The sequence below is a fragment of the Cricetulus griseus genome, chromosome 2 (genome assembly GCF_003668045.3).
Source record: "Cricetulus griseus strain 17A/GY chromosome 2, alternate assembly CriGri-PICRH-1.0, whole genome shotgun sequence".
Lineage (NCBI taxonomy): Eukaryota > Metazoa > Chordata > Mammalia > Rodentia > Cricetidae > Cricetulus > Cricetulus griseus.
The window spans coordinates 286,443,942-286,464,516 of record NC_048595.1 but is presented as its reverse complement, the minus strand read 5'-3'; the positions used below and the strand labels follow the sequence as shown (position 1 = coordinate 286,464,516).

The following is a 20,575-nucleotide window of genomic DNA, read 5'->3' as shown; positions in this document are numbered from 1 at the left end:
AGGAGGCTCCTGCAAAGATCTGGGTAAGAGATAATGGTGCCCCAGAAGAAAGGTGGCAAATAAAAGGGGGTTGGGCAATTTGGAGGAGGCAGAGTGAGTGAAACACTGTGGAGAAGTCTGTTTTGTTTTCTTTCCTTTGGTGAGTGGGAGAACAGTATCTTTTCAGTGCAGGAGCAGTAGGGCCTTGGCCAGCACAACCTCAGAGTGACCTCTGCAGTATGGGGCACAACTCTTGAGGTGTAACCTTTCTGGCCTTGAGTGCATCTATGTCATCTGGTGTCTGCTTTAAGGCCACCTCCAAAGCCTTCCACCTGTCTGCACAACTGTCCAGAGTTGTTGCTTCCACAAAGTCTTCGTGAAGCTTTTCCTAGGAGGCTCTGACAATCCTTGAGGTCTCATGAACCATCACAAACATCTTCCCCCTTCTCAGCCACTTCACTTTGATATCCCACTGTCCAACAGTGTGCCCACATAAATGCCACCCAACAGTGTGGCTTGCAGACTTAGTCCTGCCTTTCCTCTTGTGTCTAACCTATCCTTACTTGCTCCCAACCAAATCAAATGGAGTTCAAAGGCTCTGACCTCAGAGGATAAAGAAAACACAAATATGGTCTCTGGCAGTTTGTATTTTATCCACGACTAAGGATGATCCCTTCATTTTCAAAGCTGACAGTGATTTGTCTACTGTTGTGGTTTATGCACCATTTATTAGTAATCATACAAAACTGAACTAAGATTTTAAACACACTTAATTCAGAGATTTCCGTTCTAGTCCTTTCCCACCTCTGCTTTGCATGCTTGGCCTGATGAGGCCACAGAGGGCAGCAGTGGGTCTCAGAGACGGCACTCTCCTGAGGGAGGTAGGTGACTGCAGGACTCTTATGGGTTCTGGTACCATGCAATAGTCCACCTGCCCCAACAAGACACAATTAACACAGTTCTCTACTTGGACAAAGATGAGGTATGTAATGCATGGAAGAAAACCCAGTCATCATTTTGTACCCACATAAATGCCTCTTTTTATTCACGTTGCACTTAAAGATGCTAACTTAACACTTTATCTTGAGGTTATCATAACATTAAGAAAAATTCTCAACTCATTTACAAGGAGGGCAGCTCCCTTGCAGTGTCAGGAATAGCCACATTGCATGTCTCTACCCTATCTGAACATTCCCTTCCAGGAGACAAGTATGAGGGACAGAGTCTAGATGTATCTTAACCGAGTGAGGCTCAGGGGTCCTGGAGGTCTGTGAATGCCAGCCGCAGACATAGAGGATGTGTGATCTTGGCAGACACTGAGGGGCTAATTAACATGTACTGAGAGGAGTAATCAAAGTGAGGGTTAGCAGTGAGATAATTAAGAATACATATATCTTGCAGGCATTTACTGAGATCTTTAGTACCTTAGCAGACCTGTCATTCAGCTTACAAAATTAATTTGGGTCTTGAGTTCCCCATCCTATATACTCTGTCTTGGCAGTATTTCTCAAACCCACAAACAAGCAATGTACTTCTCCAGGGAACACAATTATAGTCATTTCTGATTTTTTTCTATTTTTAAAAATAGTTTATTTAATTTTATTTTATGTGTACTAGTGTTTTATCTGCATTCATGTCTGTGTGAGGGAGTTGGATCCCCTGAAACTGTAAGTTACAGACAGTTATGAGCTGCCATGTGGGTGCTGTGAATTGAACCTGGGTCCTCTGGAAGAGCAGCCAGTGCTCTCAACCACTGAGCCATCTCTCCAGCCCCTTCTTTTCTATTTTTAAGATAGGGTTTCCCTCTGTAGCCCAGGTTTGCCTGGAGCTCACTATTCAGCCGAGGCTTCATGTGAATTTGTAGTAATCCTCCTGCCTGGGCCTCCCAAGTGTTAGAGTTGTGGGCCACCATGCCTAGCTTATCATTTCTGATTTCTATAACAGTCCTCAAAGTTTCTTAATAAGGCTAGGCCACAAAGTCATTTAACTTAGTAAAGCAAGTCACCACTGAATAAGTGTCTCACCAGCTCTGCCCTGCGGTCGGGCCCCCACCTGCCTTAACAAAGGTAATCCAGGATAAACAACGGACAAGCCCTATGGCTGTCAGGTTTGGTTTGGTTGTTGATGGCAGAAGTATAGGTCAAAATATGTATGAAGAAGATTAAGAGGGACTGGTAGGGTGTTACATCCTGAGATCCTCAATATCAGTAAACTAAGGTTGCCATGAGCAGTGAGGAGTCTGTTTCTTCCTTGTGGTCTTTATGAGGCCACCAGATACTTCCAAACAGATGATGCTAAGCTTCAGGGCACATCCCCTGCATATCCCCCACCCCTCCCATCTCCAGTGAAAACTGCTGTGAGCTGAGAAGCCTTGCCACTTGCAGTGCTGTCGAGAGTCTGGCAGGCCCTGGCTGCAGTGATAACTGGCATTTCCTGATTCTGAGGAACTGCGATGTGCTGGGCCACATAGCAAAGTATTCTCAATGGGTGGGAACCATGATGCTGGCACAAGATATGGGATGACCCAGCTTGTTTAGTGTATGTGAAAAGCATGGGGGCAGACAACATAGTAGGGCTATGAGGTCAGAAGCAAAAATGAGTGGCATAGGCCAGGAAGCAGGGGTACAGGCTCGCAGTGGAAGGAGTCAGACTATGGTCAAGAGACTAACTTAACTAACAGAGCAAGCCCTTTTTCTACTGGAGCACAGAGGAATCTTGACGTCTAGGAGGACATGAAGAGGCAGAGTGGGACAGGTTTGAAGAGAAGAACTCTGACCTGAGTTAACAGAGGGCAAAGGTTTGCATTGAGCCCAGCAATCCTGCCCAGGATACCAGCTGCAGCTTGCTTTTCTGGCTTGATGGCCATGGAGAAGGTGGCCCTGCCAGTTCTCTTGACTTTTTGCCCCTTGCTTGTTAGGGGTGCTTTGAGGAGTAGGGGTTCTGGGTAGCAGTGCTCAGCTGAGCTGGCTTTCTATACAGAACCACTGGGGCTTCTTTCAAAAACACAGGCACATGGCCTTGCCCCCTGCATGGCTGGGATTGGGCTGTGGACTTGAGCTCATTAAAGATTTGCTGTATATTTCATAGTTTGATTTATTGGATCTTATCTTTTAAAGAAAAGTCTTTAGTCCTTTAAGACTTTATGTATATTATTTTTTATTTGAAGATTTATAAATGTAATTTATAGCTTCCATAATAGTTCTATGACTCTGAAAGAGTTAACTGATAATCTTCAAATAACATAATACTATTCATTGAAATTTTAAATTTGGAATAGAAAAAGGGCCAAGAATGAAAGCACAGTATTTAAGTGATAGCACAAAGGCTTATATCTAATTTCAGAAGTGAAAACACTATTTTAGCCTTTGAGATATGCTCTCTTTGTCTTTCAATAACATGACTTTACAAATCACAGCTATTATGTTGAAATCTAATTGTCTAAAATCTGAAGGGCTACATCTTAGTTAATTCAAATCACTCACTGTCTGCAGCATGCAGACCCCACTCTAACCAGGGGCTTGAGGGCTTGAGCTACATTATTTATTTATTTCTTTACTTTTGCAGGGGGTACCGGTGGTGGTGGGGACTGGTCTCTTTGGCATGTTAATGCACTCTCTCCATTAACATATTTCCACATCACTGGCTGCATGTCTATCAGTAGAATGGCGTCACACTGGCCTCAGAGCAAACTACAGAAGAAGAAATACCTTGCCAGTAAACAGCAACACAGGCTATATGAGAAATGCATCTTAAGGACAGTTGCTTGGAGTGTGGATATATGGCACACACTACAGATTGAGGTGTCTCAGCAGGAAAAGCCAGACTGACTTCTCTCTGTTTGTATCAGGTCCAGTTCCTCCTCCACAGAGGAAGGCTGCCAGTTGCCTTGTCTTGCAAAGCTCAGTTCCTTCAACACTTAGAATGCTTGTGTTGTTAGCTAAGATGTGGCAACCAACATGATTTCTAAGATCATCCATTCTACTTACGAGTGAGTAGGATGAAAAAGGCATCAGTTCATATTTATAGCTCCCTATTTGAGCACAGCCGATTTCTGCGGCCTTGGTGTAGGCACCGGAATGCAGGTAGACATGCTTACATTTTCTGTGGCTTTGGTGTAAGCGTTATAATGTAGGTATGTATACTCACATCCCTGATACTCAGAACCTCCTAGTCAAGACCAGAGAAGCTTCAAACTGATTGATTCTATCCCTTACTTATTTTTAAAAACTAAGTCTGAGAGTTTGCCTCGTGATGCTTGTTGAGTCCACTGGAGACTCCTCCAGGGACAGCAGACAAGGACCAGCACACAGCTGCTTCTCCCTGGCTGAAGTAGTACCAGCATGGGCAACCACAGTGTGAAAGAACTGGGTGCCTGCAAGGGCCTACTGCCTGTCTTGAGACAAAGTCCCCGTGTTGCCGAGGTCCCAGGTTCCAGGTAAGTACACAGCCCATGTCCTCTTCAGCTCAGGAAGGTGGAGAACTCAGCCCTCTGTGGGTAGGCCGATCTCACTCAGACGGCTCACTTTCTAATAGCAGAACAGCCTTACAGACTAAGAAGTGTGCAAGCAAGAGTCCACTCATGCAAAAAGTTTGGGGACAGCACTCACAGGACAAGACAGACCCTTGTATCTGCTGTGCCTCTCTCTAATTCAATGGCCTTCTCTGGTGACCTCAGTGGCATCAGTCACCTCCACCATAAAATGAAGGGCAGAGATTGGACAATGTCCACAAACCTTCTGGCTCCAGACTCACCTACCCTATAATTGAAGTTCTGCCTCTTGTGAGAACCCACACAATGAAAACGGTATAAAGATCTTACAGACCAATGGCAGATCTGTGACACAAACAAGCCAAAGTCACTTAAGAAGCTATCAAAGTTCATACAATGCTGGTGGTAGCTGTCATTGAGGAAATGAACTCCATCCAACCAGCCTGGCTTCAAATGACCCAGGAATTTGTCAGACTTTTGTAAATTGGAGTTGTGGGTTCTTCCTTGGAAGATTTTCTAAGAAAGAAAAAAATTCTAGGTAATTCTCAAGTACCCAGATCCACATATCAACTACTATATTTGGCAGAGGCCAGCTGTTTGGAATTGCAGGTTTTCTAAAAGGAACAAACAACACAGGGCACACTGCAGGGCTGAGGACAGCTAGCACACAGGCCTGCACCTTTTGTCAAGGCCACAGGTAATGAACTCAGTCACTGAAAACGTCCTGTAAGTTGTGGCTGTGTCTAGGATTCATGGCAAAGCCTCTTCAGGAAGCAGGGGCCAAGGTCTCCCTGAGCTTCTGGCAGACTATGCTCGGAACAGACACCACACTCCAGAATAAAACCACATTAACTACTGACGCTTGAAAACAACCCACAGCAAGGTACTTTCTGAGGATAGCTACTCCTTATAAATCATCAACTTGGAATGTTTAGGCACCGTCACGTGCCTAACTTAGCACTTAGCCAACAGCTACACCACTTTCTACAGACACACTCATTCCTTCATCTGAAGGGGTCACCAAGAGAAACAACCTATATATTTGTAGCTTAGTCACCGTAGCAGGTAACACAAGTCACCTTCAAAAATGAAACCAATGAGACACTTTCCCAACAGTTAAGCTGATGTTTCCTTTGTATCTTACACTGCGCCTGTGAGCATTGTTATCACCACACCCATGTACAATCCTCCCTCTCTACCACAAGCTTGCTGCCTTGGCTCAATCACAGACACACACTTCCCACCTTCATCAATAATTTGCGATTCTTTCCCAGGTTCCAGGCTCTTTGGGAAGGACGAAGAGAACAAACCGTGGTTGGCCAAAGGCTAAGCTTTCCCTTCCATCCCCCCCAAGAAACGCATTTTCTAAAGTAGCTTCACCTGCCATTCATTGATGGGGGGTGGGGGGGGGGAGACCAAACAGTGTGAGTCTGATGCAAGAAGCTACAGCCCTGGGCAGCAAATCATGCTCAAATCAGGCTCTCAGCCACGGGTGCAGAGACTTGTAACACTCTTCCTCATAGCCAAGTCTGCCCCTTGAAAATGGCACAGGGGGCTAGTGCTCTGCTAAGTGGGGGCAGATGGGTGACCTAAATAGAAACAAAACTTGGATTTCTTTCTTCTTTAGAAAGGATACTGTAATCACGAAAAGCAAACCACGGGAGCAGCAGGGGTTGCACAGGGGCCTTTGCCAGGTGAGGATGTCACAGCTCCAGCATGGCCCTCCTCTTGTTTTTGAGGAGGAGGAGCTGTCTTGTAGCAGCTCTCTGGAAGCTGCTGGCTGAAGCAGAGCTGATCTTCTCAGGCTGGTTAGCTAACATTGATTTTCTGCCCCAGTGGAAGAGATTTTACTCTGATGCATGCCATTTAAATTCATTTTACACAGCTGCTTAATGTGGCTTGGCAAGGCACAGCCAAACCAGCTTTGTGGGTCTAAATAGCACTCCCGAGTTGGGAAAGGACAGAGCCTGTGGCTCAGCAGCTGATGACAAATGCTTTTCTGCTCCACGGTTACCTTCCTCTAGGCTCACGAGCTCACCACGAGGGAACCATGGAAAGATGCAAGCAAGGGGAAGCAGGCTCCCAAGAATGAGCATGTCTGTCCAGTCTACAGTACTGTAGTCTGTGGATTATGTTCACAGGAATCTTTGTTGGTGTGAAGTGAGGACCTGTTACAGAACTAATGACACTCCATGACAAAGAGACCCTTTGCTCTTGCTGCCTGCACCAAGTGTGGGCTGAAGGGAAGACTATTCCAAAGCTGGTGTCGAGCACAAGAAGGGATGAGAGCAAAGGCGAGTTTACTGTTTGCAGGGCTATAGACAGTTCCTCCTCGGCCTGGTTCAGCTGGGCTACCAAGAGCAGGGAAGTCTGCATGTGAGGAGCTGGTGAACACATACGATATCACTACTATTACTGCTTAGTAACCCACTCAGTAACACATGCAGTTTATTAACTACACAGCTCTGTCACAGGGAAGAGAAGCACTTTTGCACTGTCTATAATTCCCGTACTGACACTGAGACTAAGATGCCACTCCATAAAGGCAGAAAACTTTTGCTTACTTTGTTCAATTTCCCTGCTCAAACATTCTAGGCCTCTTTGGAGGAAGAGGTAACAGAAGTCACTGGCTCAAAGGTAGGCTCAAGCAGGACCAGGAGGAGGCTTCTCTCCTCCACTCTGGGCCCAGCAGCTCTACTGTTCGAGTGTCCAGGGGATGGGGTTCTGGATATGGCAACACAACACAGCGTCCTCCACAGAACAGCAGCATCAGAGGGGATTAGAGTGGAGTGGGGGATTTCACCGCTTTTGTGGAGGTAACAATTCATACTCTTCTTCTCAGACATGAAGGCATGCAGGCAGGTGAAAGCCAGGCATAGAAAGACCTGGAAGGCTGAATGTGGGTCTTCACCATGCTGCCTTAGGACATGCCAGGTTTCCCATTGCAAGCCCTTGGTGTGTTGCTTCCTACCCATAAAGATCAGGCTGGTGTATCATGGGGGCCTGGCAGCTGCTATAGTTAGGGAAGAAAACATGGAGCATCTGATATCCCCAGCCTGGCTGGGGAAACAGGCGACCTAACAGGGTGGCCTAAAGTGAAGCAGAATAGCTTCTGTGTCTCTGTACCGAAGTACAAGTCTTCGGCCTGTCCATACACTATTCCACATAGAGGCGTGGGGCACATAGGTGGTGGTGAAGGACACTACTGTGGGCCATGAAACTACCTGGGATGGGGCTCTGTGAAACTCAACAGAGGTGGAGGAGAAGGCCAAGGCAAGAGAAAAGTAAGATTCTTATAGCTACACTCAATTTGTCAATTAAATATAGTTTTGACTTGAGGTAAATAAAATCAACAAACAGTCACCGTTAATTAACAAAGCCAGAGAGCTAAGTGTGGAAAGATGTGATGCCCAGGCTTTGCATTGGTCTGCTGACTAAAAACAAAACAAATGCATGGCTGTGCATTAACACAAGAATTTCCATTACAAATGGATCCAGAAAAGGAGCCCCAAGACTTTCACCAAGCAGGGTCCAGCCCTGCTCTCTCTGGCCATTGGCCCCTCACTGCCATCAGAGGCCCTGTCAGAGGCAATCACATACTTCCTACTTAACAGAAGGGAAGTAACCTGGGCATTAGGAATTGCAACAATGAGCAGTTCATTTAAGCCATTTACAATGGGAGCAGCTGTGCCAGTCTCCAGCCGACCATCTATTCAAACATTCCCCATGGTCCAGTGGGTCTGGCTGTATGTGGACACTCTGGGTCAGGAGATTTTAAGTGTGTGTAAAGGGCTAAGACAGAACAGGGGAATGACAGATTCCACTTAATTCCTCAAAGCAAACTGGTCAGTGTTCAAAGTAAAGAATGAGACTGAAGGGCCCTACTTCCTGGAACACCAGCTTTAGAGGGAAGAAACATACTTCTCAACACACAAACATGTTCACAGACACATAGACACGTCTAAACACACGCATTCAAAGACACACAGACACATAGACACATCTAAACACACACACATTCACAGATATAAAGACACATCTATAGACATTCATGGTCAAAGACACAGACACACAGACACGTCTAAGCATACACATGTTCAGACACATTTAAACACATGCATGCTCACACACAGAGACACACATTTAAACACATGCATGTTCACACACAGAGACACACATTTAAACACATGCATGTTCATACACAGAGATACATCCAAACACATGTATGTTCACAGACACACATTTAAACACACACACACACACACACACACACACACACACACACACTTGCACAATTAGCTTTTATTTCTCTTTGACAAAAGTCAGAATTTTCCTGACTTTGAAGGTACACTGAGGTCCAGGGTTTCTGCTGTGCTTTTTAAAAAGACAGATCTGCACCAGATTCCTTTAAAGCAAGTTCATCTTTGCTTCATACATTTTCAATTATGAAATTTTGAGGCAAGTCAAGTCTTTAAGAATTAATATTAAGAATTAAGATCAAAACCAAGGACAGAAGGTAAAGCCTTGCTCAACCAGCTTAAACTTTCTAAAATATTATTTTTGATTTAACAACCACATTTTGGTTGGGACAGAAAAATGCTTAGACAACAAACACAAAATCCCATAATACTCATTTAGACCAACACACAGTACACACATATATACATCAAGATTTCAATGTTTTTGGGGGCGGGGGGGGGGGGGGGGAGACAAGGTCTCACTATGTATCCCTGACTGGCCCAGAACTTGCTATGCAGTCTATGCTGGCCTCAAACTCTCAGGGACCTGCCTGCCTCTTGCCTCCCAGCAATAGGATTATGGTGTGGCAATACATGCTTGAGTATGTCTGCAAGTGTGTGTGAGTGTGATAGAGTGCATATTTGAATTGTGTGTTTGAGCGTGTGAGTGCATGTTATTTCTTTTGCAACGTTTTAGATTTTAAATAGGCCACAGTGTGTTCTGCTTTAAACTCATTGTTTGAAGTCGAACTTGGCAGACATTTCTTTTTATGCCAGAAATGGTTGGTCCTCTGGCTACAGTAATAGGCACTAGTTACAGATGCTTCAATTCATCTCCCAGAATGACATGCCCACCACTCAGATTGCTTCCTTGGTAGGTCAGAAAGCAGTGTCTGTCACCTCTCTGACCTTGCCCCATATGTAAAGCCACACACTGATGCTTCTGAATATAGGAAAGGGAGGGTTGGGTGTTGGTCATGTGGGCGCACACAGCCCAATCTATCTCAGAGGCATACCTGCTTTGTGCTGAGTTTGCGGCAGCCTGCATCACAGCTGCAGCGGCTTCCTGGGCCTTACGGTTCACAGTGGGCATTGGCGGACCCATTCCTGGCCCTCCCTGCTGAGACATGCCAGGAGAGCTGGGGGTAACGCTGCTCATGTTTCCAGGAAACGGTCTGTTCTGCACCCCAGCTGAAGCCATTCGTCCCAGGGGCATAGCACCACACGGCTGGGTTGGCCCTTGTCCATGCATCTGGTTGTTGGCATTGATACCCATACCGGGCCCTGGGCCGCTGTAGCTTGCACTGGGTACCCCACTATACGTTGGGGTTCTGGAGTAGTTGCCTAAACAAAAAGCAAAAACAAGTTAAGGACTTTGATTTAAACGTTCATGAGAGCATTTGCTGGAAGTACATGCTATACAATGATGTGCCCTTCACAGAGCGATAGTCACCAGTTGTGCTCTGAATCTGCTCCTTCTCGTGCAGACATGGCTGCATTCCCAAGGCGCCTGGAGAACCAGCTCAGTGACAGAGAGTCTCCAGGACTCTGCACATTGGGATAGAAAGCCAGTCTTGGAACACGTTGCACCAAGCTGGGCCTGGATGCTTGGGTTAGTAATGTCAGCTATTTGGGCAGCTGAGGCAGGAGGATTACATATTCAAAACCTTCTTGGGCAACTGGGAGAGTTCATGGACAGCATGGCCACCCCAGTAAGACCTTGAATGAAAATAAAAAAGGAGGGCAGGTGCTAGAAACACAGGTCAGTGGCAGAGCAGCGGCTTAACATGCACAGGCCTTAGGGTCAATCCCCTCTGCTTCAAAAACAAAATGAACAACAAAAGAGTTTGCAGCCCAAAATTTTATCAATGTGTTGAATACCTTACACTTACACTTCACCCAGAAGTACAATGTTAGTCTTCAGGTGAGGGCCACTGAGACTTCCACACGGCCTGACTGTAGACCAAGACCCTGCCTGACTTCATAGGAGGGTGTCACGTGCATCGGCATTGGTCCAACATGGCTTTTCTCTATTGTTGGATCCAAACCTTTTCAACCCCAGACTGAGTGGTTGGTTTATGTACTTGGTGTCAGGTCTTATGACTCTCAGCACCAGTGTGACAATGGGCACAGGGAATGGCGGGCAGAGTGAGGGGAGGAAGCCAGGGCCCAAGATTGAGGCCACAGCCATCACTATGACTCCTGTCTTTCTGGCCTTGGTGGCAGCTGCAGGGCCTCTAGCTGTTGCAGCAGCCACACTTCCCTTTCGTTTGGTACCTTGGCATGGTGTTACCTCAGTAATAACAGCAGATGTTAACTTCCGAGCCAAAATGCACACTAGACACCTGGTTAATCCAGTTCTCCCAATAACCAAACACATCAGTGTTTATAAATGAGAAAAACTCAAGCTTAGAGGTTAGGATTGAAGCTCATGCAAACTGATTAGAGAATCCATGTATTTAACCAATAAAACAAGCTGTCTCCCAGAAATAAAATAAATGTAAAAAAGACAAGTGTCTATAATCTATGGACAGTCTTTCTCAACTGTTCTGACTACATTCTGGAACACTCTCCCATCACCTAATGACAACACATACAACAAAAATGCCAGAAACTGTTCCAGGTACAGGGGAAATAAAGCTAAATGCTTGCACCTGGAAAGCTCCCGATTTAGAGTTATGTGTGAGTATGTGCACACTAGTGTGCATGGTTAGAGGAGGGACACAGGGAAAAAATACAAAAGCAAATCCACATGATGGTGGCAGGGAGTGAGTGTGACCTGGATGGAGGCTCAGGAATTGTGACTTAGTGCTGGACTTCTGTCTGCACAACAGTAGGGAATAGAAACCTCAGGTGCTGATGTAGGCCAGGCTTGGGGGTGGGGCAAGCCTTGTGCTTAGTGACTGGGCCCTCTCAGGAAACCTGTCTCTAGCTTTTTTCCTGAAACCATCCTCCGAAAATTTGTTACACAGGCATAAAGTCTCCCAAACACAGAATGTGATGGAGGGCTTCCTGGCTAGCTGGAGAATGGGGAAGAGGCAAAGGGAGCAAGCACTGACAAGTCAAGGGGACAGTCCACAAGCAGCAGGAGAATGTTCAAGGCAGCCACTGAGGGGCAACACGGAGCTGGGAGGTCAAGGGGAAGCAGCTGGGAGCTAGCAGACCTGAGGGCCACACTTCTGAAGACATGAAGGAACCACTTGAGGGTTTTCAGTAGAAACAAAAATGGACTGATAATACAAAACAAGTCCTCACTGTTATGTGCTAGGTTTAATTCCAAGTTCTTCAAAACAATTCTTTGATTTTTTACAAGTTGTCCAAGGAAGCATCTCAGTGGAGGTGAGGACTCAAGACCCAGGGATGCCAAGTTACCTGCCCCAAATGACAGGAGGAGGGGGGCAGGTGTGACCCAGGTAGGCTGTGAGTGTGGGCTGGAGGGCAAGCGCTCTGTACTGTGTGCAGCCTCTTCAGAGCTTAAGAAACAGTATTCTTATGTAACCACGCCATGACGATGTCCAAGCAGGTTTTCTTAAATCCACATAAAGTTGGATGACCTCTAGAGCCACAGGAAGCAAGACACTGTCAGCTCACTGGGTACCTGCTGTTAGGTGCATGGCGGGTGAGCTTTCTTCAACTGTCTGTGCTTTTCTTTACTGATGAGGTGGAGGCCTCTGCTCATTCAGACTATGGGCTAGTACAGTGTGTCTGCCAAGGGCCAGAGAGTAAACATTTCAAGCATTGGGGGTCAGTCTATTCCAACTACTCAATTTTGCCAATAGGCTTACAGCTCCAATGCAGCCACATGGAGATATTCACACAGCGCTGACAAGCGTATATTGACAAAGCAGGGTCAAAACAAGAGGGAATAATTTGCTGACCCCTGAAGGGGACTCACCCATAAGCTGTTACACCGTCTCAAGTTGGCAGTGTGAAATAGAATGCCATTATGAAAGCAGAAGGTGGACATGGGAGGACACTAAAGAGGCAGGGCAGACCCGAGGATCGCAATAAAGGAACGGAAATCCGAGGACCCGGAGGAAGGGGCATAAAAGATGCAATAAATATGAGGCAGGCTGATAGCAGGCCTCACACCAGAACACACAGCACCTTTGACTGTGCAGAGATACTCAAGCACACACTGTTCTCAAACAACAGTTTTAAACGCACAGCAACCATTCACAATTGAAAATTTCTTCCAGCAAGTTCTGAAGTGGTTTCTGAGTGCCTCACCCTATGGATCACCTGCTTGCAGAGGGTCAGCTCAGCAGGAGCAGCATGTCCCTGGACTCTAAGGAAGCTGGTGTAATGAATGGATGCTTTCCCCTGTGCGCAGGCACTCAGACTCTGCCCCCTCACTGACATCACAGCTGTTCACCTGTACTATCTCTGTCTCAGCTCCTTTTTGGCTTTGCTTTTAACCAAACAAAAACAAAGTCATTGGTGCATGTAAGCAACCAATCCACACACCTATACTGTCACTTGGAGGCTAGTTCATACCATCCCAACACTTGATAAATGACCCCTGGGGAAGAAGTCCCATTCTCTAGGGAAAACATCTTTCCTTTGGAAAACGGTGGTGCACACCTTTAATCCCAGCACTCAGGAGGCAGACACAGGTGGATTTCTGTGAGTTCAGGGCCAGTCTGGTCTACAGAGTGAGTTCCAGGACAGCCAGGACTACACAGAGAAACCCTGTCTTGAAAAACAAACAAACAAACAAACAAAAAATGACACTTGAATCTTGCTTTAGAGCAAGCATTTAGACATGACTATTGCAAACCGTACTCTACTTTCCCTGCCATTTTATTAGAGCAGTGTGTTCCTGATCTGCTGAGCTCTGCTTGCTGTGCTAAGAGGTGGAGACTGAACTTTTCCAGTCTGTATCTGACTCGCTGTGGCGTGGGGACCTAAAATGCTGATGGAGGCTGGATCTTGATGAGCACAGAGGAGAGAATGGCCCAGCCTTCCTGATTGCCCTGAGCCCTGCTCCAAGCTCTCCTCCTTTGTAGACTCTGGGGCTGGCTGCATTGCAGTGGGGCTCCAGCTTATGCAGGAAGGACTCTGGCCAATGAGGTTAGTGTGGGCCACAGGGCTCTGATGTGCAGGCCTACATTGGTGTTACCGCTGGGCTCTCAGTCTATTCCTTCAGTCAGTTGGGCTGACTCAGAATCACATGTCTGGGGAAGTGTTCTAATTATAGAGGCCTCTATTTGAGAGAAGAAATACAAAGTCCCCTTTTTCTTCCTGGAAACTTTAAACACTTTCCTCACTGAACCCATGGGCCTAGACCACTACCCTCTCTGAAGGCCCCAGATGGCTTCCAGGGCGAAGGACAGGCTTTAGCACACATGGGGAGCTGAGCCCTGCTTCTGACACTGCCTGGCAGCACAACCTCCACACAGTGGCACTGTCGTCAGGGAGAGTGATACTAATGGGGAACAGGTAGGGAGAGCAGCACAGGCCTGCACTGCTACCATCAGCACTGAGCCACGCAACACTAGCGACACTTCCCTGCCACCTTTAAAGACGAGTGGATGGGGCAGTGTATGATCCACCCCACCTGACGCAGTCTACAGCTCATATCTGTCCTCCAACAACCAGAATCCAAATGTGTAAGCCAAGCAAAATGTGAGCGTGAACGCCAGGACTGAGCAGCGCAATCTTCATCCCACGCTTCTCTAATAGATTAGTAATTCGTTGGCACCAGCTCTGACAGAAAGCAGATGGGTGCAGCATTAGGCACAATGAAGGCAGCAGATGCCGGGCCAGCCCACCTCAGCTGGACTGCTCCTGCAGCCAAGTCCAAGAGCCCACCGTTTTCAAGTGGGTTCATCTTGGCACACCAGCTCTGGAAAATCAGTCACGAGCAAATTCATATTTCAGCCCAGCAGGAGTTACATTCAAGCACCAGACAGAGGAAGTGGCAGCTAGACACTTTAAGTCACCATCATTGTTTTAGGAGGGCTGCAGATAATTTTCTATCTGACTTGAGTACATTGGTATCTGATAGTCATAATCTATACTCCAAGTTCCCATTCTTCTTCTTTTTTAAGAACTTATTTATTATATATACAACATTCTGTTTCCATGTATATCTGCACACCCGAAGAGGGCTCCAGATCTCAGAAGGGGTGGTTGTGAGCCACCTTGTGGTTGCTGGGAATTGAACTCAGGACCTCTGGAAGAGCAGTCTGTGCTCTTAACCTCTGAGCCATCTCTCCAGCCCCCCAAGTTCCTGTTCTTAAACGGAGGGTTGTTGCTGTCACATGAGATCTTGTGCCCAGGATCCAAGGGGTAAGGATCTGTATTAAAACCTGACCTACCTTGGGTAGAAACAACATGCATGAGTGGTTACACGCTATAAAAAACATATTCACAGGGCTGGAGAGATGGCTTCCTGGTTAAGGGCACTTATTGTTCTTGTAGAGGACCTGGGTTCGGTTCCTAGCAGCTCTCAATCTATAACTCCAGGTTCAAAGATTTGACATTGTCTTCTGACCTCTGTGGGCAACAGGCATACACCAGGAGGGTGTACTTACACGCAGGCAGGCAAACATGCATATACATGAAATAAAAATACATGTATATATGATTAGGGTTAAATGTGCATTTTCCTTGCCCTGTGGCCAGTGGTTCTCATTTTAATGGCATTCCTTCCATGAAGTCATATGTACTGAAATATAACTTACATGTAGTAACAAGCATATACAGTTCTGTAGCTAGCAGTGTAATCAAGACACAGAATATTGTTCTATAGTCTCAACATTACACTCCTGACTCTCCAGTGTTAATCAGTCCATGACTGTGATTAGAGGTTCACTTTGTGGACACTGTTTTGGGCAGCTGTGAACAAAACTGCGTGGATATATTTTTTGCTTCACTTCTTGGGCAATTCTAGGTAAGAGCAATCTGGGTTGCAGAGTAAGTGTGTTTTTAACTTGATAGGAAGCCAACAAGTAGGTGCTGTGTGCTTTAAGCATACAGCCACTAGACATTGCATGACAGTTACAGATGGAAGCCAGAACTTAATGTTGTCAACTGTTCAAAATTCTCAGCCATCCTGACAGGCATGAGACAGAATTCTCCATGGCTTTAATTTTTACTCAGTCATGAGAGATAACTAGGTATTTTTCTTATGTGATTTTCTGGTAAATGCCTTATTGTATTAATAACATAAAAATAGATATATTAAAAAACCACAAAACTTCTCTTTCCACTACGACCACACAATCCTTTTTGGGTCACAGATCAAGTAGTTAAGGACACCACAAATAGAGGTTCAAAATTAAAGGTAACTGCCCTTATTAAATCCCACTACTTGAGAGAATAATGGTTTGTGTTTTGCACTGGTCTACAAGGTATCTTTATTTTCCCAGGTCAATATGTATTTGACACTTCTTTAAATTATACCATTTATACTCATTCTACACTGTTTGTTAGTACAGTATCACTTTCAACTTTAGGTTTTTTCCCCCTGCATGTATTCTTTAAAAAAAACCAAAGTAATGCAAAAAACAAAAAACAAAGTAATGCAAGGTCGATACATAAAATATAGAAATGGCATAGAATTAACCTTAGTTTCACCTCCTACAGACTGGGCACCACATGTGACACACCTTAGGCACTGAAGAGTCCACCCACCAAGCACCCATACAAGGCAGGCAGCCACGCCTGCTCTGGATTCCTCTCCTTAGCAACAGCCACTCAAAAAAGTGTTCTTCAGAGGCTCTCAAATGCCAGGCCCCATGCCAGCTGCTGGGTACCAGAAGTGAACAAAGACAGAGAACAGAGGTGGGCCGATGAAGGAATACAGTTTATGTCTCCTGGTGATGAGAACCATGAAGAAAATGAAACAGTGACATCTACAGAGTGGTGAGGGTACAAATGACGGGTGAGTCACTGCTTCTCCTGGAACGTCAGGGAAACACCAAGGCTGACATCTGATGCAGACCCTGGGGACACCCAGATGCCAGTCTGATGTCAGGGTAGATCTGGTCTGCAAGTGGCCTTCAGAACCTGCTGTCTCTAAGGCTTAGCAGCTCCAACTGTGGAGGAGATGAAAATTTCTTCTACTGTGAGTTCTGAGCAGTCTGGAAGGCATTGCATTGTGTGCCTACCTGATGTACAGACTCCAGCGTATTCCTCAGAGACGACAAAAGAGTAGGCAGTGACATGGGGTAGTGCTTAAAGACTGCTACTCCAAGTATAGCCAACCTTGTATCAAGTGGCAGTCTCCATAACAACAAACAAGGCCCCTGATAATAGCAGAGCATCTGCCACACACTGCAGGAATGCCACATCTCTCTGACACCCAGAGGTGATGTACCAGGTACCAGGAACAGAGGATGCAGGAGGAGGTACCTGCTAAAGGCAGGCAAGGGGCAACCTTGAACCTGTTCCGTTGGCTGGCTGCAGCCTATGGAATCCTCCAGAAAGGCTGCTAGGAACATTCTCAGTGACCCGTGAAACATAGTCCAGCACCATTGGCTTCCATTACAGGGGGAAGCCAGGCGCTTCACAGGAGTCAAATGTGCAGTTGCTTTATGTAGTTTTCATTTTAAGTTAATTTTCACTGTAAATTCCCAATTTGTAGGATTTGATCAAATCATGGTAATAATCAGGCTAGGAAATATTTATGTTTAAATTTTGTAGATGAAGGCTAAATTTGAACATCCAAATACAACTTGGTTACACTAACTACTTTGGCAATACAATGATCTGATTTGGTTTTCTCCTTAGTGTTACTAAGATGGAGGAGTAGAATATCCTTTAATTGGAAACAAAATAGTTGGAATGTAGGATGAATTCTTTTGCCCAGAGTGTCAAAGGTTAGCATAGCAAGAACACTGCCAGCTATTTCAAGGGGAATGAAGGGAGGGACTTGAAGGAAAGGCCTGCACAGACACAGCCTCTGGAAGACTAACCAGGCCTTTGCCAGGCTCCAGTAGAGCTGGGGAGCCAGGTGCACCCCTCCTCTGGGAAGGCAGAATGTACGGAGTCTTCAAATTCGGATGGGGCTTAAACGCATGGAGCTGGAAGCCCTGGGTCACGGTGACACTGGGCACCTATGTGCAACTCTCAAATGGTGATCAGGCTGGCACCTTCTGACATTTACACCTCGAATCCCTGGACCTGAAATAGTTGTAAAATTACCATGCAATTCACAGTCCCGGAGCAGCGCTCCCTCCAGCTGAAAGCTGTTCACAATTTGATTTGGCTGAATTTGGGAGAAAGGAAGGGAAATCCAAGACTCAGAGGGTGTCTCATTACTTTAAAGAACACCTCTTAAACCTTTCTGAAGATAACTTTTCCAGAGCAAATGAAGATTAAAGCTCCCTAGTCGATGTCCTCAGATACACACTGTAAAAGCAGAGGCAGCTGCAGCCCGGGCAGACTCCAGACACCACTACATGAGTGGCAACTGGTGGGAATGCAGACTCAGAAATAGTTACCTGCCAAAGGCAGTGCTGCTCATTCCAGCAAATTGAGGCCAGGCCCTTGGTTTTAGCAGTTAGGGACACATGTTAGAAAGTGTTCCAGGGTGGTCAGTGTAAGGTGCTTTTCTCAGGAAGACACAAGTGAAGTAGAAGGCTATGGAGATCAAACCTATTTCTGCCCTCTTCCTCCCAAATTCATCATTAATAATTAACGTTAATTACATAATTCCCTTCTATTTGCAGAAGTGAGTCCCTGAGGCCCTCTCTCCCCGTAAACACTTTGCAAGGGTGATTATTACGTGTGCTTGCTTGAAGGTAGGAAGTGCTATTTCATAGACTATGCTGTAATTAAACACTTCTACACATTTAGCTTAGTTTCATCTTATTTGAATACTTAATCATTCACTTTTAAAGCATCGTGATGCATTTCTAACACCCCTTCCCTCCTGTATCCCAAAGGAATTATTTTCCTAATCTTCTTCATAGTTCTTCCTTGTAAGTTTTAAATTTTAATTAACTGATTTTTTTTTTTTTTTGAGTCACAGAGTCACTGTACCCTGAGCTGAGCTTAAAGTTGCAGCACTTCTCCTGCCCTGGCTCCTGAGTGCTGGGATTACAGCTGTCAATCACCATGTTTGGCAGGGTCCTTGGTATTTCTGATACTTTTCCATTCCTAAAGTTCCTCTTTGTTCTTGGAGGCAAGAGGTTAGCCTTTTATCTCCCTCCCCTCACAGAATAAGTGCACAGTGAAGCAGGAGCCTAACTGAGGCTGGTGGCCATGGAGTGGCCTCTGCAATCACTCAGCCTGGTCCTACTTGTGGGGATGAAGGGGCACACAGCAGTCTGTCAAAGTCTGCTTTTCTGACCTGCAAAGTGATGACAGGCTCACTCAGAACAGACTGAAGTCATTTCATGGAGAGGGAGTGAGCACCTGGGCTGTCACTGCATGGAGAGGGAGTGAACACCTGGGCTGTCACTGCACGGAGAGGGAGTGAGCACCTGGGGTGTCACTGCATGGAGAGGGAGTGAGCACCTGGGCTGTCACTGCATGGAGAGGGAGTGAGCACCTGGGCTGTCACTGCATGGAGAGGGAGTGAGCACCTGGGCTGTCACTGCATGGAGAGGGAGTGAGCACCTGGGCTGTCACTGCATGGAGAGGGAGTGAGCACCTGGGCTGTCTCTGCATGGAGAGGGAGTGAGCACCTGGGCTGTCACTGCATGGAGAGGGAGTGAGCACCTGGGCTGTCACTGCATGGAGAGGGAGTGAGCACCTGGGCTGTCTCTGCATGGAGAGGGAGTGAGCACCTGGGCTAGGCTTGGCTCTTCCTTAGAGACACAGAGAAAACCTGTCTGCTCTCCTGCTCAAATGTGAACATTGCTTAGAACACACCCTGCACTCTGGCACACAGTAAGCATTGGTTGGTGTTTTGTTTTGGTCTTGTTTTTCCTATGTAGCCTAGGCTGGCCTCAAATTTATAGTGATTTTCCTGCCTCTGCCTCTTGAGTCCTGGGATTATAGGCATGAGCCACCACATCTGGCTTTGGCTTCTTTGGCTAATTAACAGTTTTGGAGCAACTACCTCTGACGATAAAGCAGGTTAGCAAAAGAAGCTATAAAGTGTCTTCCCCTTAAAATAAATCAACTCCAGGATATAGTCATGTTAAGAGACTGAGGGATGAGACTAACGACCTGTCTTCCACAGCAGTGTCTTTTTGATTATGATCTTGAATGAGAAGACACTAGCCAACTATTTTACCAGTAATTTAAATGTGTAAGGTGAGTAAGGGGAACCTTCCTTCAGAGGTCTGTTTCACAGGATGCCAAGGAGGAACACACAGGCAGGGCAATTCCCGACTTGAACATGTCAGGTTCTAGTGTTTGCTGGGATAAGACAGGGGCCTGGCATTGAACATGGACAGAGACTGGCATTGGTTTTAAGATCACTAGTGCCAGTGTGGGACTTGAGGAGAGGTCATTGCTCAGGATGGATCATGTTGTTGATGCCACACAGGAAAAAGACGGTCAGAAGGCCTGAGATGGAGACTGGGCAGAGGCCAGGTGTGGGAGCACCATCCTTGTTTCAGATTGTTCTTGCTGTCATCTTGTACCAATAAACCCACAAAATGCCCTCCTGACAATGTGCCCCATTGCTTTGCAAGGGGTCCAGTGGACCTGTTGTGGGCAAGGCTCTGGAATTGAAGCAAACAGGTAGAACACCAGACCAGGAAGTAACTTCCCTCCAAGGTGATGTAAACAATTTCCTTCTGGGGAAGAAGGAAGTTACAGGAAGAGCCTAAGCCATGGAGTGGTTTGTGTGCGAGAGGATTTGCCTGGCTCAGTGCTCTTAAATGAAGGCTAGTCCAATGCAGTGACTTGGAGAAACAGAAGGATTTACTAAAAAAGAAATCCATTTCTCTACCACGGCCTTCCA

At 46.2% G+C, this 20,575-nt stretch overlaps 1 protein-coding gene across 1 annotated transcript in view; it reads right to left on the bottom strand.

The window, feature by feature from the left end:
• The window catches only part of Arid1b (AT-rich interaction domain 1B), a 354,347-nt gene that overhangs the window by 41,355 nt on the left and 292,417 nt on the right, over positions 1–20,575 (bottom strand). The window contains 1 exon segment of the mRNA XM_027401057.2: positions 9,723–10,050. Within this exon segment, the coding sequence (XP_027256858.1) occupies positions 9,723–10,050 (328 nt within the window).